General features: G+C 48.0%; 1 protein-coding gene across 3 annotated transcripts; it reads right to left on the bottom strand.

Annotated features, from left to right (window-relative positions):
- Window positions 1-10,402: 10,402 nt before the first annotated feature.
- On the bottom strand, window positions 10,403-23,288 carry RNH1 (ribonuclease/angiogenin inhibitor 1). 3 transcript variants are annotated; one of them, XM_084207301.1, is made up of 10 exons: window positions 23,205-23,288; window positions 19,233-19,338; window positions 17,996-18,166; window positions 15,867-16,037; window positions 15,044-15,214; window positions 14,090-14,260; window positions 13,425-13,595; window positions 12,318-12,488; window positions 11,403-11,573; window positions 10,403-11,183 (listed from the first exon to the last, which is right to left on the bottom strand). In XM_084207301.1, exons 2-10 carry the CDS (start codon window positions 19,316-19,318, stop codon window positions 11,096-11,098), a joined length of 1,371 nt encoding a protein of 456 aa, XP_084063427.1. In that variant the 5' UTR covers window positions 19,319-19,338; window positions 23,205-23,288; the 3' UTR covers window positions 10,403-11,095. The 3 variants fall into 3 exon arrangements, with proteins under 3 accessions (XP_084063427.1, XP_084063428.1, XP_084063429.1); XM_084207302.1 differs by lacking the exon at window positions 23,205-23,288 and adding an exon at window positions 20,940-20,978; XM_084207303.1 differs by lacking the exon at window positions 23,205-23,288 and adding an exon at window positions 20,721-20,772.
- Between the last annotated feature and the right edge of the window lie 319 nt (window positions 23,289-23,607).

Consider the following 23,607-nt stretch of genomic DNA (forward strand, 5'->3'; position numbering starts at 1 on the left):
CCCCCTCCAGCCTGCAGTGCATCACAGCTTTCCTCCTCAGAGCTTCCATCTTCCTGCCTGCACAGGACCCAGGAGCCAGGCCTGTGCTGCCACCCAAAGACATTCTGTAGGGCAAGCAAACACTAGAGGAACTGCAAAGATGGGGATGGCTGCAAAGTCACTCATTTCAACTCAGCACCTCCCCTTCCCTCCCCTTTTCTACTGGCCTCCTTTCACTTGCTTTCCATGCCAGCATAAGCCTCTGTGACCTTACTCCTTTGTTTTTGTGATGCTCTATGCAAAACCCATCCACACATTTAACAGATTTCTCAGACCCCATGCACACATTAAACAGATTTCTTGGGAGGTGAAACCTTATATGTCTTGTGACTAGGGCATAATGGCAGGATTTTTAAGCAGTGCCACTAAGAAAAAACGCAAAAGAAAGGAAGACTGGCGTTCCAACCCACACCTCTGTAGGCAAGTCAGAGGATGGTTCTTTTATGAGGGAATCTGCCACTTTGAAAGCCTGGGAAATCAGTCACAAGACAGGCTGGGAATATAGGAAATGATAAATGGGTCTCTCTTATCACATCATGACAGTGAAACAGGTGAAAGGAAATTTTTAGTTGTGAAAATCTATTTTTCTTAATTTATTTTCCCCTATGACATGAAATGAGCATGCCCCAGAAATTCCCGAGGGCAAAAATACATCAAGATTCAGAGGAAGACTAAATAGATATGGACAGCAAGAATATCAGGATTCATTAGAATTAATGTCAGTAAAAATGTCATCAGGTATATTAAACTCCCTGCTTCAGGGTGCAGAAAACATTTGAGCCATTAGATCCAGCTGGAGTGGGGAGAAAAAGTGTGGGGAGGCAGATCCAGCTTCAGCCCTCTGTGAAGATCTATCACAGGTTCCTGCAGCAGGAGGATGATGTGAGATAGGCATATGTCTGGTCTGTCTCACTGGTGTTCTCTCGGACATGGAGACGGGGCAGGGCTCCACAGCCACGGCCACCTTGGTGCTGCCAGGTTCTTGCCCTGCCGCTGCAGGGTGCTCGATGCTGGGAGCAGCTTCCTTCCCTGGAGAAATTGCTTGTGCACGGAGGTCAGAGGTGAGATATGACCCTTGTGTCTGCAGCACAGGAGAGGTGCCCGTGCTCAGTTTGGGGATGGCTGTACTGCCATGGAAAGCCTCTGTCTGGTGCCAGAGTAGAGAGGTGGAGGATACATTCCCATTACCAACCTATTCTGTGCAAGCACAGTAGGGCTCACACCAAGACAGTTTCACTTCAATATCTCCAGAGTCTCTGTTTTCACTCTTACTGTAACAAATTTGGAAGTCCTAATAAGCCATGTCTGGCAGGCTGCTAGGAAAAAAAATGGTGATGGCTTTCTGAGCTACTGGAGAGGATCTCAATATAAATTCAAGCTCCCAGCTACATTTCTTTTTGAGATTAGACAAATCAATCTTTTTGTGTCTTTTTGTTTTCTAATTGTGCATCCATATGGTACACAGCTGAACTCATTCAAGGGATGCTACCCGCCTTTAGGGCCTGTGTTCATGTGTTTCTGTTCACAATCATGGGCTTTTAGGGGAGTCAGAATTGGCCTCTTCTATTAGCAACGGGGCTGGTGCCAAGAAGGGAAATTCAGGTGCTTTCTTTCAGTGGTATCGCCCTAAAAACTTCTTTTTCTGTGGTTCCACCCAGCTAATGACCTAGAGCTCTTGAACATCAAGTGGCAGTAAGTCACTCTGTCCCCTTTCTCAGACTGCCTTGAACAGGCTGTGTGGAGGCCATGACCCCTCTGACCTTGCTGAGTCCTGCTCTTCCTCCATGCAAGGTTTGCCAGGGCTGTGTGGAGGGCCGGGAATGCTGGAATTGCCTTGCACAAGGGCACGAACTCTGCCAGCTGCACACTTGCTCCATGGTGGCTTTGGGCTGTCACTGCACATGCTCACACATGGCTTCAGCCCTCAGTCACCTCTTTGTGTCCCCCCTCTACAGCTGTTTCTCCAGCATGCAGCCATTTCCCACATCCAGTCCAAGCTCCCTGGGTTTCTGCTTGCTACCCCAGGAAAACTTGGGGGCCAAATCAAAGGGGCTTTGAAATAATGTGCAACTGAACACTTGTCAAGGAACATGATATCTGTAGCAACAAGTGGGAACTGCCACTCAGGTTCAGAGCCTCAAGCCATCTAGTCCAGCATTGCTTTTAGGAGCAGCAATTGCTCCAAAATTGCCAGCAATTGCTGGCTGCTCCTGCAAGGAGCAAACATGGCTAAGACCAGAAAAGGGTTATGTGGCCCCAGGAAAGCCATCAATCCTTGGCTGGTTACACCCCTAGCTAATACCTGCAGAACTGTGAGCTTGCACCAGCTCTGAGGTATTGACTTGTCTTTATCCTTCTGGTGGTACAACTCTAGATTTCTGGGTGACCCCCTTCCCTCTACCTCCAGCTGTGCTCCTGGGCACCATGGCATAATGTGGAAAGGGGTTCAAAGTACAAAGCCTTCAGTTTCATGCACTTTCTTACTGCCAGCCCATGGTGTCTGCAGATTGTGTGCAGGAAATAGTTAAAAAATGAAACACAGACTTTGGGGAGATCAGTTCCCCCCCCCCCCACTACATCAATTATGCAGAGCCCAAAAATAAAATGCCCAAGAAATTGGTAAGGCACCCATTTGAAAGCTAAAATGTTTTGGGGATTCTGGGCTATCTGATTGGTTCTGAGCCTTATGATTGCTGATGGCAATTTTGGGGTCTTATTCGTGTTGCAAAGGGCCAGCCTCTCATCTGGCTGTACCATGAGGCCTGGTGACTGCCTCGATCTGTTCCTCAGAGGGATAAGACAAGGAGTCATCTCCAGGAGCCACTACACATTTCTTCTCTGGGCAAGGCACCCTTCTTTATGGCTACTGAGCTCACACCTTGTCTCACATCCCACGTCAGAGTGTTTTTCTCTATCTTAGCATCCTGCAGGGAGCAGAGTGACCCCAAAGACTGGTCTACTGCAGTTCGTCACCATCCATTTTTGCCCTCCTGCACCACACACTGGAGTCTGGGGATGTGGGATGAGACCTGCCTCAGCAGCTGGATCCAGATGGGAAAGCAGGCAGGAAGGAAGGTAGGAAGGGTGGCAGGAAGGGTGGGATGGTTCTGGTAGTAGGGCAGGAGTCCTGAACTCATGCTGCTGAGGTTCTTGGTCCTGTTGAAGGAGGAGATGGAGCAGGAGCATGGTTTGTTCACCTCAGTTTGTAACAACTCCACCTAAGGAAAATGAAAACAAGAGGAAAAGAGAGGTATGGATCTTTTATAGTCTGGTTGTGTTGAAGTTCTCTCCTGTTCCTACAGTGATAGTAAGAAAATAAGGTATGTTTAGACCTGGTACCTTTGCAGTAGAGCTAGGGGGCCCATGAGGGGTTGTGTGGTACTGCCAGGACTCCTGGCATAACATGAGCACCTAGTCCTGGTTCAGGCAGTGGGAAGAAAGAGCTGGAAAGAGCATGGCCTTGCTCAGGAGCTGCGTGTTAGCTCAAGCTGGACAGTGAATAAAATGCACAGCCCAGCCTGTGCTACAAGAGGGAGAATAAGCATTGGCTACTTCCCTCACCCCTGGCCATGCAGGACAGGCTCTTTCAGATTTTAATCCCCCTCTTGCTGTGCTTTTCTTTCTGCCCCTGTCTCTTAATCAGAGAGGAGCAGCTGCAACCCTCTAATAGCCTCTAATAGTTTGTTCTTAGCAGCTGTCGGTGGAATTTTGGTGCTGCCTCTTCTCTCCTGTTGCTGAGGTGGCTATTTCCCCACAGCAGAGCTGCCTGCCTGGGCTTTCTCCTCCCCAGTCAGCCATGGCCAGCTGCTGGAAGGTCACTGGGGACTTGAGGAATTAATTTTACTGGAAACTACATCCAGTAACCAAGACCCAGTTTGGAATGGGAGAAGAAACTAGATCTGTTTGATCATGGAGGAAGGAAAAGTGTGGGAAAGGCTTGCAGTTGCTTTTTTTTCAGTGAAAATTAAAGATATGGATAAAGGAGAAGGAAGTAAATTAAAACTATGGATCAGGTGAGAGGAGAGATTTTGCAACAGTTTCCCCAGTGTCTTCCAGTGTTTTCACTTCTCTTAGTCTCATACTTCAAAGGCTCTGGAGCTCCTCTTAATGCACAAAGAAACAAACCAAGGTCCCTGTCTCACACTGTGATACCTCTCCACCATGTTTTGCTTGCATCCCAAAGAGCTCATCTCCTCACTTCCCTGTTGTGCATCTCTCTAACTGGTCTAGTCCTGGCCCTGGTGCACACATGGGAAGAGCTTCTGTTGGAATGAAAAAACAAGATTTTCTGATACTTGGATATAAATGGAAGTCCAATGCTGCATGTAAAATATCTTGTGTTGTGTTTTCCTCCATTGTGTTCTAGGTAATTCTATTCTACCTTGTACCTCTAGTATTTTTGGACTCTGTTGCATATATGGTGCACACCTGGGAAGACCTTTTGCTGGAGTGAAAGGGGAATATTTTCTATTACTATGATATAAATGTAATGCAGGAAGGGCTTACGTTTAAGGGAAAGAGCAGGATTTGATATTACTGGGATAGAAATGGAAGTGAAGTGTTCTGTAGAAAATATATTGTCTTGGGTTCCTCTCTCTTTTGGGAATAAATTCCAAAAAAGGCCTGTCATTTGGCTGTGTGCCAAATGAGATGGGAACTATTGGATTGTGATAAGGTAGTTTAGTAATGCAAAAAAAGGGAAACAAAAGTTTTCTTGTACATGAGCAAAGGGAAACATTCATCTCTAATTCCCATCAGTGAAGATGCTCTGGAAGGCAAACACTGTAGCATAACAAATGCCCCCTATTTCTTCTCTCTTCCTTAGCTTTTATATCTGAGCTGATGTCATATAGGTATGGAATATCCCTTTGGTTGCTTTGGGTCAGCTGGCCTGGTTGTGTCCTCTCCCAGGACCTTGCCTACTCCTAGGCCCTTCATGGGGGAGAAGGAATGCCACAGGGACAGCGCTGCTCAGCAGTAGCCAAAATGCAAGTTTTGTTAACTCCCAGCTCCCATAGCCTCTTTCATTCTCTGGTAACTCATATGGTGGTGCTTCTCGGGCACAAGTCATCTTTTCAGACACTGTTCCAAAATCTCTGCCTTCTGGCCAACTCATAACCTTTTCTAGGATTCCTAGGAAATAGGGTTTTCCCTTTCAGGCTCGTTGTGTAATCAGTGCTACCCACTTACTCCATCTAGCGCTGGTTATGTGATGTGTTGAGGGGATGTTTCCTTGAAACATCCAGTGTAGGACACACAGTTGTGGTGCCAAAAGGAGATGCTTCTGTCCCAGCAACTGCTGAGGTGTCTTGAACTCCCTCATAGGCTGCTAATTTCTCTTTTTCAGTGGGAGTATAGTGGGCTTCTGGTCCTCAGTAATTCCAGCTCCAAAACTGTAACGGTTGATCTTGGGTTTCTCCTGAGGTCCTTTGCCAGAGGCCCCAGGTAAGCCCCTGCTCCCTGGCAGCAGTGTAGGGTGTATTTTGCATATCTTCACAGCAGACACTCTCATTCCAAACAAACTCATTAACTCACTGTCATTCACCAAAGACAAATCACCCACCAAGGCAGGAGCCAATATTGGTGAAGCTGGGTCAGAACAGGGCAAACATGGGGATGGAACAAGATGGAGAGGCTGCTGCTTCATTTACTCCAGCATAACGCTGGAGGACTGAAGTTTTGGGTGCCTACTTGGAAAATCCGGGTAGCAGAGTCACAATGAGAGTTGCTCCATACCTGTGCCCTTGCAGGTCCTGGGAGAGGCCCAGCAGGCACCAGGCAGGACATGAAGGAAAAGGCTGAGCTCTTGAGGGGCTTGCAGGAGAGTAATTCTAACCCCTTGCTGGACTTGGTGACACCAATCCATGTTGACTTGTGAATCCTTCCAGCTCTGCAAGCTGTTCATAGGCACAGCATAAATGAATGGTCCAAGAGTATGTGTTTTCCACCTGCTTTTGCTTTGCAGTTGTTTTAAATCTGCTTTCTCTGTCCAAAGTGGTTGGTTTTTGGTTTGTTTTTTTGGACAAACATATCCTGTAGCATCTTGATGCCAGCAGTGAATACTCTTTACACACACACTTCTGGAGCTGGATCCATGGTCTCAGAAGCACCAAAGCCATCCCATACCCTTTCAGTTGTGCCAGGCCTAAAATCCAGGAACCTAGAAAGGTTTGAAGCACTTATCAGCAATGAACCATGTGAAAAGCATGAGTGGTTATCTCTTTCAGAAATGATGCCAAAATACAGGGAGATTACAGTGCCAAGAACTCTGGAGGGAGGTGAGAAAGGATGTAGAACACCATCCTCCAGTGCTTTCCTTCCTCCCTCACCTGGTTTTTACTCCTTATCCCACCCGGGCTTTGATGAACTTCCCTGAGAATTCTTGGATCGGTCCCATTTTCCCTTTCCAGCCTTGGAAGCTTGCTTGCTTTCTCTCAAGTGATCCAAATCCAGCCAGATTTCCTCCCCAGAGCATTCATTAGGTGACTCTAACCCATGTCAGTGGAATTAAAGCTATCTTTGATCCTGCTGTAGTTAGGAGGCAGGGCTGCATGCTGCGTAGTGTATCTAATTTAGATTTGCTTTGCATCCTGTGGCACTGAGCAGTGAATGGATCCCCTGGGAGCCTTATGTGTAGAAAGCAACAAGTTCCTACTGGAGTCAGGGATGAACAAAACAGTTTTCTTTTCCCTCTGTGTGGGAAGTACCACAGAGCAATCTCCTTGGTGCTTTATATTCTGGTTATCTCTGAGTGCAGCCTCATGCCTTGGTTTGCAGATGTGGCACGTGAGAGGGGAGCTGACACCTCTAACCTGACTAGGAGGAGCTGGTTCAGCTGAGCTGCACCCAGAAGTGATGGAGGCAGCACTTCCCAGACAATCCCAATATGGCCTGCAGAGCACTTCTGTACCCAGGAGCAAAGAGGTGCTTTAATCATCTGCCAGGCATAATTGGGGTCTGAACTAAGTGTTTCTGTGAAGTGTAGGCGAGGCAGAAGCAATACAGAGGGGATGTAAAGAAGTTGGGGTGGGCGGTGCTAGGTCTGTGCACAGTCCTGATGGCACCGGGCTGTTCCTGGCATGTATTAATCACCAGTGAAGCAGGAAGCAGAGCAGCAGGGGAGGATTTGCCTGAGCTGCATGTAGGGTGCCTGTGCAAGTGACAGCTGTGCTGGTACTTTACTTCCCTCTGCAGATATTATGGGCTGCTGTGCACCAGCCTGAGGGCAGCACAGCCTGGAGTAGGACTTTTCCTGAGTGTTTGCGCTGGAACATCTTCAAGGGCTTAAGGAAGTGCCAACAATTCACCTCTCTCACTGCATACCTGCCTCTAATTGCAAACCAGATAGGCTCTGACACGATATTGGCCAATTAAAGTTTCCATCCCCCCCAGCCACATGGTCCTGCATCCCACATGCCACCGATTTGCCCTCTAGCTTGGAAAGGCTTATCATCTGTGCAGTCATCTGACCCAGCACTGCTTCTTCCTCTGGCTGGGGGCTGCATTTCCTCTCATAATGGATGAAGCTGGCTTTAGCTGAGAGAGGCAAGACTCACATATTCATCAACCTGCAAATTTGCAAGTCTTTGCCAAGCTGGGAGTGCGCTGGACTGGCTGGTGTTTAGGTTGTGAGTGCTAGAGGAGTGGGCATCACTCAGTCAAGAGGGGGCTGTGATGCTGTGCCCCAAAAGGAGAAATGTCCATGATTCATTTGCAGCTTTGAGGAGGAGAATGGGTAAAGTAAATCAAAATTCTTCTCACCTTATGGGGAAAGGGACTTTCCTGCTTAGTCGTTTGTTTGGGGCTTTTTTCCCATGTTTTTTCGCCTTTAGTAAAAGATGAAATAGAAGTGTAGTGGAGGAAGGGGTGACTGATGAAATCAGCACACAGAAAGGAGGAAATATATTGTAAATGATAGTTGAAATTATCTGTGCAAAAAAGGAATTCAGGCAATAAGTAAGTCCCTTTTAGGCTGTTTTAGTAGAGGTTTGGGAGTGACTCAGATGGCAGGAACTGTTTTCAAAGCAGGGAGCTGTGTGTGGTTAACTCTTCAAACACAGTGGGCTTGACTTCTCCTTTCAGATTCAACTGGAGCTCTGTAATTGCTGGTAGCATCACTGTTATTTGAAGCTGGTACCTGGGGCCTTGTTGGGCTGGAACTCCTTCCCAAAAAACCCAGGTACCAAGAGAATATCAGGGATATCAGGGCACCCATGACTTGATATTCCAAAGCAAGTGGGAGGTTTGGTTGGGGTATAAACTGTAAGGACAGTAATATTTGTTTAACTGCTTCTGACAATATTAACTGGAACACTGTGACCTCCCAGCTTAAGATCCTATGCTGTGATGAATAAAAAATTACATTTATTGTAGAATCTGGAACTACTAGCAGAAACCTGAAGTTTTACTATACCCTAAACCACTGTTGCTGTTACTGAGGTCCAAAATACAGACCTGTTTTCTCTGAATTGAAGACCTCTGGGACATGTCTTTTAAAGTTCTAGTATTTGCTTAAAGTGAAATACTTGTATTCCTTAATCTTCTATTTTGGCTGCATAATTTTGACCTAAAGCTTCATTATATAAGGTGAAACTCAGCCCTTACTGATAGAAAGTCAGTACTTGCAAACCACAGAATCAGGGGGTCCAAGCATTTGCCCTGAGAGCCAGGATGTGACTGCAGTGTTCCAGGAACTGCTGAGTTCTCCAGCTGTGATCTTGGTATGAGTGAGGCTTTTCTTGCCAGCCTACTACCTAGTCCACATGAAAGGTTTGTGACTCAGTTCCTGATTTCTTTAGTTTAAAATGTTGACTGTCCACACATCTAAACCACAGAAGCAAATTCCTATGTCTTTCAATTCTCCCAAGTTTACAGTTGTGACAAGATTTAAGGGGAACTGAGCTGGACCAACAAATAGATGAACAAAAACAAATGAGTTTTTAGGAATAGAAATACTTGATTGAGTCTTGTTCATGAGCACAAGCGTCTCTTGCTACTGTGGCTTGCGCCTGGACCCTGGGATTTCTACCTGCATTTTAGAGCCAAGCACAGGACCGACGTTGTCTTAAAGAGCAGCACAGGTTCTGACCGCACAAATTTATCCCTGTCCTGCGGGAACTGGAGAGCTCTACCAAGCTGGCCTGGCCTGAGATGCCCTGAGCTCATGAGGAGGCAAAATATGGCTCTTGTGGTTTTCCTTGCTGTGGCTGGCAGCTGAACACATGGCATTTGCTGCAGAGACTTTTCCAAATTCTGTCTGCATTCTTGGAGGAAATGCAAAGCCACTCTGGGATCAAAGGCAGGCATGGGACTTCGCCCCTGGTGGGAGCAGGCTGTGCCAGGCTGAACACCCCCAGTGTGGCCACGGTGGCAGACCCTTCCCAATGCTCATGTGCCTGAGGGGGCAGGAACAGGAGGCATTTCCAGGCATTACAGCTGCAGTGCAAGAGCAGAGTGCCCCCCCTCGGGTAGCCAGGATAGAGAAAATCCACTTCTGATCGCTGTGTCTTTTTAGAGGGCTGTTTTTACACCCTCCCAAATGCCTGATTTTTCTGGCTCTCCCTACACATATCTTTACCCTCTGGAGCCCTGTCTTCTCCCCCAGAATGAAATTAATCTGGGCATCTCTGTATGCCAAATCCAGGAGAGACCATGAACTGAAAACACTGTTTATGAGCTCCTTAGAATGGGTAAGTTTTTATTCATGGAGACCAAAGTAAAAAGGAGTGGGCTTTTAGCATTTTGGGCAGCTATGAGAGACATGCCTTGAGGAAAAAAACAAATCCTATCCTTCACACCTGCCTGAATACAAAAGTAAACTACTTCTCATGCACCATTTTAGGTTTGGGAAGGCTACTGCAGAAACTGCTTAGATCAAATCTTCTAGGACAAAGAAAAGCCAGTTGTGTCCTCTACAGGATGAATGTGAGCAGCAAAAAGCAAAGCCTAGAGAACACCTTTATCTTGGGTGCCACACAGAATTTGCCAGTGAAGGAAACACCAAGTGACCACTCCAGGAAGACACATTGGGGAATGGGATTTTTTTGGCATTCATCCTGCAAGGCCAGTCAAGGACAATGCCAGGCTTGCCTTCTATATTTTTAAATCCATATTCATTCTTCTGTGGTTTAGGTGTGCAGCAGTTGCATTTTCTGTTGGAGCAAGGGTTTGTTACAACTCTGGGCATGAAACCCCAGTGTCCCCAGAAAACTGAAACGTCTTCTAGGCTTGTTCTTTCCCTAAAGCCTTAACTAAGATCTTCTCCTGGCATGTTTCAGCTAGGGACTTACCAAAAACAAACAAGTAAAACAAGGTGTTGGTAGTGTTGCAGTTCACAAATAACTACATTGGTCTCAAGGAGAAATATACAGATATATTTTATTTTTATAAGTAGAAAAATTAAGTATAAAGTTCCTGTAGAACTACTCTTTGCCAGATCAAACATATCAATCATTTAATCATTTCCCATACTAGCAGAAATGCACACAGCATCTTTTGTTTGTAGGAAAATCACTTTTCAAAGGACATGAATTTTGACATTACACAGCTGAACAGCTGCTCATTTCTTTTTTCTCTAGTGCCTTGGCCACCACTGTTTTTCCAAGAACTCTTTTAAGAAAAGACAGGGGAGAGCTCAATTTTAGATTAAAAACATTTAGGTTTTTTTTGAAAGCCTTCCCCAGAGACCTATCAAAAGCACCACCCAGTAACAATCCAGTGGGTAGTTCTCTTGCCTTGGGAAAGGAGCCCTCTTTAAAGCCCAACTAATATTAGAAGGGATTATAGGATTAAAGAGCTCCTAAAGGCTAAAGACCCACTTCTACAAGACAGTAATTGTTTATTTCAAGGATAGTGATGCTGCAGCTTTCATGAGTCTCAGAGTTAGTACATCCAGAGACGCAGAGAAGGTCGATCAGCTCCCCAGACACCCACTCATGGAATCCACAAATGGTTTTGGTACAAGAAAATTCCCTATTAAGTTAATTAGTTATACATATGAAAAGTTCAGATTAAGAAGAGGACATTGCTCTGACGTTGTTCTGCAGGCAGTCACCACTCATGAAATGATCTTCACTTCAGGCTTGGACTCTTCCAAGGCTCTCAGTTCATCATCCACTTCAGAACTCCACAAAATGTCATACAAACTACACCAAAAGAAAAAGGCAAGCGAGATTTAGTGAGCATCCTCCTGTTAAGGGAAGAGTCAAATGCACAACTGGCCAGTATGGGCCATGGTCATATGCCAGGAAGGGCCCCATCTAGCTTTAAGAGCAGCCAGAAATTGGCTTGACAGCCCAGGACCCCCTTAAGTCCCTCACCAGCACCAGCCTCCCAACCCTGCCAGGGCTACCACCATCTCTCACATTAACTGCTGCACGTTGCAGCTGGGCTTTTTCAAGGCTTCACAGATCTTCCTGATGCCCTCGTCTTCCAGAGGGTTGTAGCTCAGGTCTAGCTCAGTGAGGCACTGCTTGGTGGCCATGACGGTGGCGAGGGTGGCACAGCAGCCTGCTGTCAGGTCACAGTTCCCCAGCCTGCAGGGAGAGGAGGAAGAGGCCAGCACAGTGAGCTCTGGCTCCCGGAAACCCTGCCCACACCTGGGCAGCAGGTGTGGACATCCCCAGCATGGACCAGAGATCCTGGCAAAGATGGCATCTCTGAGACATCAGCAGGGGCTGGCCTGTGGTCTTGCCACAGAAACAGCTACCTTTGTGGTGACTGCTGAACACCTCAAAGGCCTCCCTAAAGCATAACAGCATGTGGCTATGGGCACAGAAGGAACCCACTGAAGTTACTCCCAATTTCACCATCATGAATCATCTTCTCTTATTACTATACTTGAGACTTGCAACCACCTCTCTAAAGAGGGCAACTGAGGCCTTTCAGTTGATGACCAAGTAACTTTAAATGGTGAAAAGACACTTTCTGGGACAGACTTGCAAGTCTTAATGATGTCTCCCAGTCTCCCATGACCCGTCTGCTTCACTCACCCACTGTGAATTTAGGTATCAGAGCACAGCTCCGGCTTCTGCCCAACAGCATGGAGAGAACAAGCACTGAGCACCACACAGCCCAGAGCTGGGCCCAGCTGGGAAGGGAAGAGGCTCATGGGGAAGGCAAAGCCCACCCCAGGGCTGGAGGTAATGCTCCAGCTGGCTGCCTGCTCCTTCTAGTGGCTGGACCAGCACTTGTGCTGGCATCCATAAGGACCACAGAAGTAGAAGACAAAGGGTGAATTCAGACAGCAAGAGAGAAGACAACTTCTGAGTGCACCTTACCAGAGGGACTGGATGTTGCAGGTGGGGTGCATCAGCCCTTCACACAGGAGCTCCACGCCTGCATCTCCCAGCTTGTTCTCGCCTATGTGCAGTACTTTCAGATGCTTGTTGGTGCTGAGAGCAGAGCTGACAGCCTTGCAGCAAGCAGCGGTGAGCCCACACTCCCTAACCCTGCAAGGCAAAAGTGAGATGAGATCTAGGCGAGACATCCAGAGACTATCAGGCACCGTTCACTTCTTTACATTTATTTAACAGGAGGCCAGACAGTGGGAACAGAGGAACCAGGGCTTTCCTGCAATCACTGTACTTCTCTCAATGTCTGTCTGCTCAGTCCCTTCTAGGCAGCCCCTCTCCCACTCTTTATGTGGGATGTCTGTCTTGGATCATGCACCTAGGAAAGGTGGCACCTGCCTAAGAAGCACAGGAACAAAGAAGGATGAAGTGTGCTGCTCTAACAGTCACTGTTGGCTCCACTGTGCACTCCTGAGGCACCCCATTGACTTCCAAGCCACCAGGGCAGGGGAAGAACCCAGCTGGGGGCAAGAGCTGAATCTGCAATGTAGGAAAATTCAAGTTCAAAGTGAAAGAACAAATTTCCTCTCCCAGACCATCCCTGCCTAAAAGGTAAGACAGTTGACAGGATGATGAGAAATGTTCAATGTCACTAGAGCTTTCTTTTGTCTCATTATTGAGAGAGTTTAGCTCCAGTGGAGAACCTGAGATATCTGATCACAGTACTCATTTTGCTATTTCATCAGGCCTTTCAGACTTCAAAAGTGTCTTAACTGTCATTTGTTGCATGATAAAACAATTAAGTACAAGCTCTGCAAGTGATACTTGGTCTCCTTTTGGTTGTAACAGAATAACTGTGAGGGGGCACATCTTCAAAGTGTCTATGAGTTTAGAAATGCAAATCCTTTTAAAGCCTTTAAGTCTAGAAAAGCCCTTTTTAACTCTATAAATCCTTTCAGTAACAACCAGTAGGAGTTGCTTATGGAAACATCACAACTGAGGATCTATCTGGGTGGGCATTACTTCACCAGACATCTTTCTTCAGTGAGGCCTCTAAAGAAGGCAGTAGATATGTGAAACTTGACAGCAGCTCACCATAGCTCCTGAAGTTTAGATTTGGGATCCTTGAGTGCCTGACAGAGCATTTCCATCCCTGAGTCTCTCAGGTTATTGTCTATCAGACTGATCTCTGTGAGGGTCTCCTTTGTACTGATGAGTCTGGAGAGATCTTTACAACTAGCACTTGTGAGATCACAATCCCATAACCTGCAGGGAACAAAAAAAAGGTTATTTTCTCCCAAGAATGACTTAGATTAGAAGACAGAGTCATGTTTTAGTATTCTGAATTTCTGGTTACATTGTCTCATTTTCTTGTATCCTTTCATACATCATACCACACAGCTTCTTCCTTTCTTTACTTTACACTTGCTGCACGAAAAGCTCTGCTTGTAACAAACAAAACAAAGAAACAGAAATATGCAATTCTAGTAGACAGCTAACTCAACTGGAAGCCAAGACAATGCCATAATAAACTTCTATTTGCCCTCTTACCAGAATTTGATCCAAGCAATTTCAGTGTGGTCCTACTTGTTCCTGGTGTTCTCCACCCATTTTTTTGGGAATTAACTGATTTGCAGCTGAGACACTTTTTTGACCATAAAGGGTAAATGAGAAATTTCCACTTTGGAGCAAACAAGCAGCACAACCTAAACAGCTCAGAAGCTGAAGAAGGGATATAAGAAACCTCTGCCCACCCTTACCACAACTTCTGGATTTTGCAGCTAGGATGCATCAGTCCCTGGCACAGCAGAGCCAGACCGGAGTCCCCGATCTTGTTGTCCCCCACAGAAAGATCCATCAGAGATGACTTGTTCCTGAGAACAGCACTAATCTCCATACAGCTATCGCTGGTTATGCCGCAGTTCTCCAGGCTGCAGGAAGAAGCACAGTTGGAGTTGCTGCTCCAGACCCACCCATGTTAGATACACCCCAATACCCCAGTTCAGACTGAGAAGGGTCTATGGGCTGGTTCCTTGCTGCAAACCAGTGCAGCTCAACTAGGCACTGCTACATCCTGCAAGGTTCAGAGAAAATACAGATGTCCAAGATGGGACTCTGGGTGAGGCAACACACTGCTCCTGCATTTCACGAAGCTGCAGAGCGCTTTGACCCAGCCATTCATATGCATTAATGCAAGGATCCTTCTTGCCAAGTTTCCCTTTTTATCGGTTATCCCTTTTAAGAGGAACTTTTGGCAGCATTACACAGTGAGTCCCTGCTGAGCCAACCCCTGCTGAACCTCAGGAGCAAGATAAAATGAATTGTGTTTTTCCCAGAAAGCCCTTCACGGGCTTTACCACAGGAATGAGGCCAAACCCAGCACCTTTGTTGTGTAGCAAAAAAGGGCCCTGAATAAGTATACTCAAAGGGCTGGTAATTCCAGTTTAAGAACTAGAGCCACTGAGAGTGATTGTTCCTCTGCTCTGAGACAGAGGTGAGTAGCTTCCCTTAGTAAGTGGTGGCTTAACCTGGAGTGCCAAAAACCCCAAAACTGAAAGCCCCGGACATTTGTGTGCAGTTTCCAGTTACATAAACCTGAGCCAGCCAAAAATCTGGCCTACATTTCAAGCATTCCTGACAATTTTTCCTGTCCTATGGATGGTATGACTAGCAGCAGCACTAGTTGCCATTAGAGATGACCAGCTCTTCCTTACTGTAGTAGCTCCAGGTTGCAGCTTGCCTCCACCAGGCCCTGGCACAGCTGCTTTACAGCTGTATCTCCCAGCGTGTTGTTGCTCAGGCTGAGCTCCTTCAGGGTGGGCTTGCTTTGCAGAGCAGCATTGAGAGCTTCCACAATATCAGCTGTGAGTTCACAGTACTCCAGCCTGCAAGAAGAAAAGAAGTCCAGGCAAAAAGACAACCCTCCTTACACATCCTGCTACCAACAAGAATAAGCTGACCCTGGTGTGTGTTAGCCAGAGCAGAAAACATGCCAGTGTGAGTTGAGATCAGGGAATGCATAAAACCAGAGATAACTGTAAGTTTTTAACAGCATCTTTCTGCTCATTTCAGGAAGCATTAATTCTTAAACTAGATCCCAGGGGACCCTAGCAAGACCATTTTTTACACTAGGCCTCCATTAAACCAGTATTCAGGCAGCTTGGAGGACAGGGCTGGGCTCTGCACTGCAACACCATCAAGAGACTCAACTCCAGGCTCGCCCAGGGGGAGCTGGGGGCTGCAAATACACTCAGGTCCTGCTCAGTCATGAAACAAGGACTAAGGGCAGCAGAATCTGATGTTTCCTGGACATCTGAGAGGTCTTGCATTTACAGCCACCACTGCCAGGAGGCTAAACAAAGTCTGTGGGAACAGACACCTGACTTCCAAATCCACAAGATTCACCTGCATGAATAAATATGACAATTTCAGGTAAAACTAGAGAAAATCCACACCTGGCAACAAAACTCCTGCTTGTGTCAAGGGAAAAGTAAGCATGGCCTGGGCAATGACTGAAAAAGCCCGGTGACTACTTACTGCAGCTTCTGCAGCTTACAGCTGGGGTTCATCATGCCTTGGCACAGCACCTTCACTCCAGCAGTTCCCAGCCTGTTATCCCCTACATGCAGCTCTGTCAGGGATGGCTGGGCACTGAGGACGGAGCGCAGGGTCTCACAGCTGGCACTCGTCAGATTGCAGTTTTGCAGCCTGCAGGAGAGAGGCAACAGGGGTGAGGGAAATCCACTCCTACAATTACAGAAGCAGTTCTCAGAGAGCTTTATCTGCTAAGGTTGGAGCTCGGAAAGGACACCACAGTTCTGATCGTGCATAACCCTCTAGGAAGTGATTTTTCTAGGTTAGTACCATTATTTTACAGGTGTGACATAATATTTTATCAACTACACCTGTGCCACGAACAATAGCTCGCATGCTTCCTTCAGTGTAATCGCTCATACAGCATCTCCAGCAGGATAAGGATTCACCCTACAACTGGTTTATAGAAGTGGCTGAAATATCAAGAGGCTGACCCCAGAGATAAAGCAAAGGCATCTTATGATTTCTTGCCCCCTCTAGAAATGTGATCCAGAGTCGGTAGAAGTTAAAATCTCATCCAACCAAGGATATAATTTAGTTTAATGGTATATTACAAGAAGGATCTATGAAGTTGATCCTTCAGCACTCAGGCTTGGAGAAGTAGCATAGGAATGGTGCTGGTATTGCTATGGGATGTTTATAGAGTTATTGGATAAGACTTTGGAGCAGTGGAAAGGTGTTGTGCAGGGAGGTTTGTCTTGGGTTTGGTTGCTCTTTTATTTCCTCTCATTTCCTCTAATTCATTCCTCTTTATATTTCTCTTTCTTTTATTTCTTTTTATTTGGTTTCTCTTTTATTTAAGACACCTTACCAGAACCCCAAAAAAGGAAAATTTTATTTCTACAGAACTGAAAAACTCTAATCCAGCTTTTACTTGAGCATGTGGAAAAGTCTGAAGCCTAGGGCAAACTCTCTGAAAAATTACTTAAGTCTTCCAGTACAGAGTACCACAGTTACTTCTTGAAGGCCTATCAGAGAGCTGCAGTTTCAGCTTCACAGCCAACTCTCTTTCTATTTGCCTAAGTCCTATTGCAGGAGGCACAGGGACTTCAATATCTGAACCAAAACTCATATTATTTTTACAAGGTAGTGTCCTGAGGATCCCAGATTCCCTTCAGGAGCTGGAGGACTCCTGCAACCTGCAGAAGAGATGCTAGACAGAGAAGGCAGAAGCCCTCTTTGAGGCTTTTCTTTGAGGGCTTTTGGGGAGCAGAGGCAGCAGCCACTGGCTCTGACTAAAGCTCCTGCACCAGGGTTGCTGAGGGAAGCCCACTAAGGCTATAATGTGGTGGGGTGCCTCCATAAAATGCCTCCCAGAGCCAGGGAACTCTCCAGTTTGTTGCATTCTGAGGATCACTGAACGATGACAGATCCTGGGCTGGCACCCCCACTCCTCAGGGCTCAACCTCAAAGGCATCTGATGTGAGTCCTTCATTGAATTTGTGGGGAATTTCCCACAGGTGAGCACCTTGTACATACTCCTTTAGGTTTGTGTGCTTGTGAATGGGAATATGCTATGGCAAATGGACTGTTACTGTTGCTGTCCCGAATTATTAAGTACTTTAGATATGTAAGTTAGGCCTGTGAGTTACTGTTGCATTATAGTAAATTCTATATGAACCTTTGTTAAATTCTTTAACTCAAGCTATTAATTAAGTGCTGTTAAGCTGATTAACTACTTAAATTGTTATATTTAATTTTTAATTTATAAATTGAAAGTTAAAATTTTCAGGCCTAAAGTATTGGTCCAGTCCAGAACTCAGTTTAGCAAGGATTCTGAACCTTGAAATTAAAAAGGACTGTATTCTTTATTCACCCTTTCCTGTCCTGACCCTTCCCCCTTCCCCCGGCCTCCATGCAGATAATTCTTCAGTTGACATTGGTTATTGACTTTAGATTTTTGTTTGCTTTTTCTCTAAGTGCTTTAACCATCTAGTACGTAGTAGAGTGAACCTTGTCAACAAATTGTGGTGCTTTCACTTTTATATTAAACCTGCCTTTGATTCTTTAAGAGACCTCAAAACACTCATTTGTGACAGCATGATAGAGCAAGACAATCAATGGAGCTTTACCATAACTTCTGTAGGCTACAGCTTGGGGTCAGCAACCCTTTACACAAGTATTCAACACCTTCATCTCCCAGCTCATTGTTGTTCAGCTTCAGCTCTGTGAGGGATGGATTTGTATTGATGATGGAAGAGAGATCCTCGCAGTTGCTGCTGGAGAGATTGCAGTCATCCAACCTGAAAGACAAGGAGAGAAGGAGCACTTTAGTCCTCAAGAGTTGCTCTGCTCTCCTGGGCTGGAGCACTGCTCATGAAAGCAGAGTGGGCAACGTTCCTGCGGTTCCTGGGATGCCTCCACAAGTGTGTGCAGGATCTGCTGGGTGTTGCATGGCCCAAACCAAGGTGTGCTCTGGGCTGCACCACAGGATGGGCTGGAGGGCAGCTTCACAAGCCTTGTTCCTCCTCTGTGCTGCACAGAAGAGGGCACAAATCATCCCCCTACAGCTGAGGAAGCGCTTCCACTTAGTGACAGTGACAAACCACCTTCCAGCTTACAGGCTGTCAGACTGGTTCTGCACTGAGAACTGCAGCCAGCCCCAGAGACACTCATCAGCAGGTTGGTGTCTTGCAGGTGAGTCATGCTGGTTCGCACCATCTCCCTCCAGCAGGAATCTCAGCACACAAACCCTGAATTTGCAGTTTGGCAGCAGCTTCCCCCACGGGATATCAGCATTCTTCTAGGTGCTGCTAAATGGATGAGGATGAATTTAACTGAAAGGAGAGCCAAGGAAAGGATCAGGAGCGCGTGACAGCCAGGGAGGTATAGAGGGAGGCAGAAAAGAGAGCAAAAAGAAGGTGTCATTAAGAACCGTACAGCCCCAGGCACAGCCACAGCCAGGAGTGCCAAAAGTTGCCTGGTCATTTCTCCTTAAACAGTATGAAAACTGAGGCTCTAGGAGGGCTCTTCTTCCCTCCCATGGCAAGAAGACATGGCTTCCAATGGGGTCATGTTCAACACTGATGAAACAATCCCTGCAGCAGTCACCCTTATCCATTGCCTCTGGAGCAGCCCAGCCTCTGCCAAGGAGACACCCATCCCACTGCCTTCTGCCACCCAAGGCAGGCCTTGGGAAGTCAAGACCAGGCCCATGAAGCTTTGCCTGCAAAAGGCACCTTTGCAAAACAAAAGGAAGTTGCCCTCACCAGGTCCAATGCCAGGTCAAACAGTTCTGAAGATGAAAAGCACAGGAGAGAAATCCAACAGTTCTTACTCAGAAGAGAAAATACACAACTAGTGACTTACCTGATGGTTTTGCAGGATTTCATTGTGGTCAAAAGTTCAGCCCATCTAGATGGGCTCAACTCTTCACACTGGATGTCAAGCTCCATTTTGACTGTTGAGATAAGACCTGAAAATTAAAACAAAATAAAACCACCTTTTTTTAATATTGACTGAGAAGCAACAATGTTCTTCAATCCCCCCAGCTCTCAGCCATGAGTCACACTGTGCAAAGGGGACAGATTATAATTTTCCAAAACCTTCAAACACCAGTACAAGGCCAGGAGAGTTGGAATGGTTTTGTCTGGAACTTGGGAAGGCCTTCCTCTGAGAGGAAAAAAGTACAGGAATCCTGAAGATACGGCAAATGCCTGTTATCTGGAGGCTGCTTGTGTGAGAATAAGACATTGCCCTTCCCCCTCCAAGGGAGCTAAACCAGAAGGAGATTTATAGGGGCACTGGTGCTACTCACTACTGCACTGCTGAGGCACACAGACACCAGTTCCACCAGCATGGTACACCTGACCCATTGTGGACCCTCAAGCTGTACTTAAAATTGGGGTATTTTTGAGACAATTTGGGTGAATGAGGATTATGAGCATGAGAACTGCCTGGGCTCAAATTAAAAATCCTGCTGGACATGTGTCTGTATGTGAGAAGTGAAACTTGCGTGGATGAGAGAAGTGTTCCTCCACAATTCAATATCCAAGGTTTGAAAGATCACTCTGGTTGGGCAAATCCAAGTACAGAGAAACTGGTAAGCAGATTTTGTTGTTGTTGTTGTTGTTCTGCAGTCAAACTGCATTTCTGAAGTGATGTAAACACAGCGCTGTGCAGAAGGGTTCCAGATAAAAGTGCACAAAAACATGCCAAGGCCAGTAGGTTTAGCTCTAGGTTTAGTCTACAAGGGATGGGGTTAAAGGCAGCGCTGTAGTAGGCGACAAAATGCAGCCTTGGTCTCCTGGTTTGGCCAGCATGACTCAGACTACGGGGCATGAAAAAGAAATAATCCCTGAGCTATCCCATCGGAATGTGAGCTGCAGGCAGCCACCGTCTTCCCTCACCGACGGGCCTCACAGCACCGTCCCCTCCTGCCGCCGTAACATTGCGGGGATCCCAAACTGGCTTTTCCCAGAGGCCAGCTCGGTACCAGCGCTCCCGTCAGGACGCGCCCACAACAAACCCGGCACCCACGTGGGGCGGGGCGGCGCTCGGCCACCGCGACCGGACCGGGACACGGCGCCAGCGGCATCGTGAGCTCACGGACGTGCTCGGCCTCTGCCCTTCCCTTCCCAACGCAAGCGCTGCCGGGAATCCTGGCCCACGGCCTCCGTGGGATCCCACCACAGCCCCGTGTGTCGCGGGGTGATGGGGATCGGAGCCAGCGGCGACACGCGAGGGGACAGTGGCAGCCAGGCTGTCACAGCCCTCCCCGCGTCGCTCGGGCACTCTCCCGTTTTACCCCCCGCCCGGATCGACAAAGAGTTCTTCCCCCAGCCCCGAGTTCTGCACCTTCCTGGTGGCCGAGGGAGGGGATCCCGTTCGGGGTCCCGGGCAGCGGCCCGGTCCTATCCCGAGGGACTGCCGCCACCGCTGCCGTCCCTGCCCGCTTCCCCCTGCACCGCCGCCTCCCGCGTCGCCTCCCGCACCGCAGGCAGCGCTTTTCCCTCCCAGACTTTCCTCCTTCCCTGCTCCCTCCGCCCCGGCCCGGCCCGGCTCCCCAGCTCCTACCGCCGCGCCGCCACCGCGCAGCTGCCGCCGGCTCCGCCTCGTATCGCGGCGGGGAGGAGCAGGATCTGTCCCTCCTCCCCTTTTTCCCTTTCCTCTCCCTTTTCCTCTTTCTCTCCCTTTTTCATCCTCTTTTCCCTCCGTTTTCCCTCTCTCCCTTTTTTTCTGCCCTCTCTGACACTTAACGCCCTTTCCCCTCTCTTTTCCATTTGTCTGTCCCTTTCTTAATTTTTCCTGACTTCTCCCTCCTTCCCACTCCTCCTCTTTCCTGAACTTCTTTCCCCTCTTTTCCTTTCTTTCTTTCCCCCTCCACTCTCCTTTATCTGTTTCCTTAATATCGCCTTCCTCCCTTTTTCCTCACTTCCTTCTTTTTCCTTTTTCCCTGATTACTTTCTACTTTCCTCTCATATGCTCCTTCCTTCCTTCCTTCCTTCCTTCCTTCCTTCCTTCCTTCCTTCCTTCCTTCCTTCCTTCCTTCCTTCCTTCCTTCCTTCCTTCCTTCCTTCCTTCCTTCCTTCCTTCCTTCCTTCCTTCCTTCCTTCCTTCCTTCCTTCCTTCCTTCCTTCCTTCCTTCCTTCCTTCCTTCCTTCCTTCCTTCCTTCCTTCCTTCCTTCCTTCCTTCCTTCCTTCCTTCCTTCCTTCCTTCCTTCCTTCCTTCCTTCCTTCCTTCCTTCCTTCCTTCCTTCCTTCCTTCCTTCCTTCCTTCCTTCCTTCCTTCCTTCCTTCCTTCCTTCCTTCCTTCCTTCCTTCCTTCCTTCCTTCCTTCCTTCCTTCCTTCCTTCCTTCCTTCCTTCCTTCCTTCCTTCCTTCCTTCCTTCCTTCCTTCCTTCCTTCCTTCCTCCCTTCCTCCCTTCCTCCCTTCCTCCCTTCCTTCCTCCCTTCCTTCCTCCCTTCCTTCCTCCCTTCCTCCCTTCCTCCCTTCCTCCCTTCCTCCCTCCCTCCCTTCCCTCCCTTCCCTCCCTTCCTCCCTCTCCCTTCTTTCACCATTCTCTTTTGTTCCTTTTACTGCCCTCCTTTTTTCTGCTCTCTCTCCTCTTACTCTATGTCTTTCCTCTTTTTCATCTCACCAACTTCTCTATTTTTGTCCTCTTTTCCTCCCTTTCCTTTTACTCCTAACTCCTGTTGCCCCTTTTTTTTTCCATCCACCCTGATCTCCCTGATGCTCTTCCCCCCTGAGTGGGAGCACTGGGATGCATAGGAAACAAGACAGGAGAAGGAGAAATCCCTATCATGAGGGGATGCACAAAGGGTGGGAGTATCAAACATAAAATGTGGTAGTGCACCAACCGGCTGGGAGGTGTGCCGGGACCTGGAGCAAGATGGGAATGCGTGCAGGTCACCCAGGGCCGGGTGTGCCGGGACCTGGAGCAAGATGGGAATGCGTGCAGGTCACCCAGGACAGAGGCACAGGGGCAAGGTCTTGGCTAGGGGAGACAGGACTTCCCGAGGGAGCTCAGAACTAGGAATTGTTTGAACTGGAAACAACAAAAATATCCTCAGTGGTCTCCCTGCCTTCCAGTTTTCAGACAGCTGTACATGGGGGACAGCTTGGAGGGCTTGGCAAGTCCCTGCTCCCCATCCCTGTCACCAGTCCTATCCACGACGCGTCTTCTCTCGTATCTGTGTCCCTCATTAGCACAACACATTGGGCAGAGAGCTGCACCTCGCTGGCACAAAGGCCTCTCTCTCTGAGCTCTTTGGAACGAAGCTGTGACAGCAGTGGAGGATGGGCGCCTCGGGCTTGTGCTGCTGCCAGGCCTGTTGCCCTCCCGGGCTCTCCCCGTGTCACTGCCCCCAGCCGACCCCAGTGACCAGTGGGTGTCCCGCACATCCGCCCCGAGGCAGGGCGAGGGTGGCAGCGCTTGGTCAGGGCTGGAAGGCATTCGTCATCCCTTGGCTCGCTTCCTCCTCCGCCTGCCGGCTACTCCCTGTCTCGCTCCCTATTGTTTCCCGGTAGTTTTAGCCCCGGTAAAAGCTCATTCAGATTTTCACAAGACGGAACAAAGAAAGGTTTTGAAGTGCCGAGAGGCAGTAGGCAACACCCCGACTTGCCTTCCTCCATCCACTCCCAAAATCTCAGCATCTCCCCCAGTTTTTTCTTCCTACAAACACCCTCTTCCCATAACCCTGGCTCACACAACAGTGCAACTAAGCCCAACCAGCTGATCCCTACAAAGCACGGCTTTAAAATCGTTCCGTGCTCCTCCCCGGAAAGCAGCAGGGAAAGTTTCGGGAGTTTCAAAGCCTGTTTTTGCCGCTGCTACGTACCTTGCTGTTGTCGGTTCTGTGCGGGAGCGAGGGGGGCCGAGCTGGCGCCTTCCTGCTGCCGTTACCACGCAACCTCTGCTGTCGTACACATGGTGCCTGCTAGAGGGAGGGAAACAGTTTTGGGCTCTGACGGCTTTTTTCCTCCCGTGGCAGCTCTTCAGGGCCTTGCAGAGCAAGCAGTGTTCTCACGATTGTGTCTGGCTTGTGATGAAGCAAATGTTGCAAAAAGCCCCTGATGGTGACAGGCAGCTTTTACTTCTCACACCAGATCATGTGGCCACTTGCCATGGTTTAGCCCAGAGCAAGGGAGTAGTTGCCACTGAAGGAATCATCCAAAAATGAGGCCGCCTCAGTGTTGAAGTGTGGGTAGAGATGATGGAGTTTGTGTAGTCTCTCCATTCTC

Source organism: Fringilla coelebs (assembly GCF_963513975.1).
Source record: "Fringilla coelebs genome assembly, chromosome: 6".
In the NCBI taxonomy this organism is placed as follows: Eukaryota; Metazoa; Chordata; class Aves; order Passeriformes; family Fringillidae; genus Fringilla; species Fringilla coelebs.

Bases quoted from the DNA above. Each gene is read 5' to 3' on its own strand.
- RNH1 (XM_084207301.1), bottom strand. From the start codon at position 19,318: ATGGAGCTTGACATCCAGTGTGAAGAGTTGAGCCCATCTAGATGGGCT. The intron at 15,215-15,866 runs GTAAGTAGTCAC...TTCTTCTTGCAG, and splicing joins TGTAAGCTGCAGAAGCTGCA to GCTGGAGTACTGTGAACTCA. The intron at 13,596-14,089 runs GTAAGGGTGGGC...TGTTCCCTGCAG, and splicing joins TGCAAAATCCAGAAGTTGTG to GTTATGGGATTGTGATCTCA.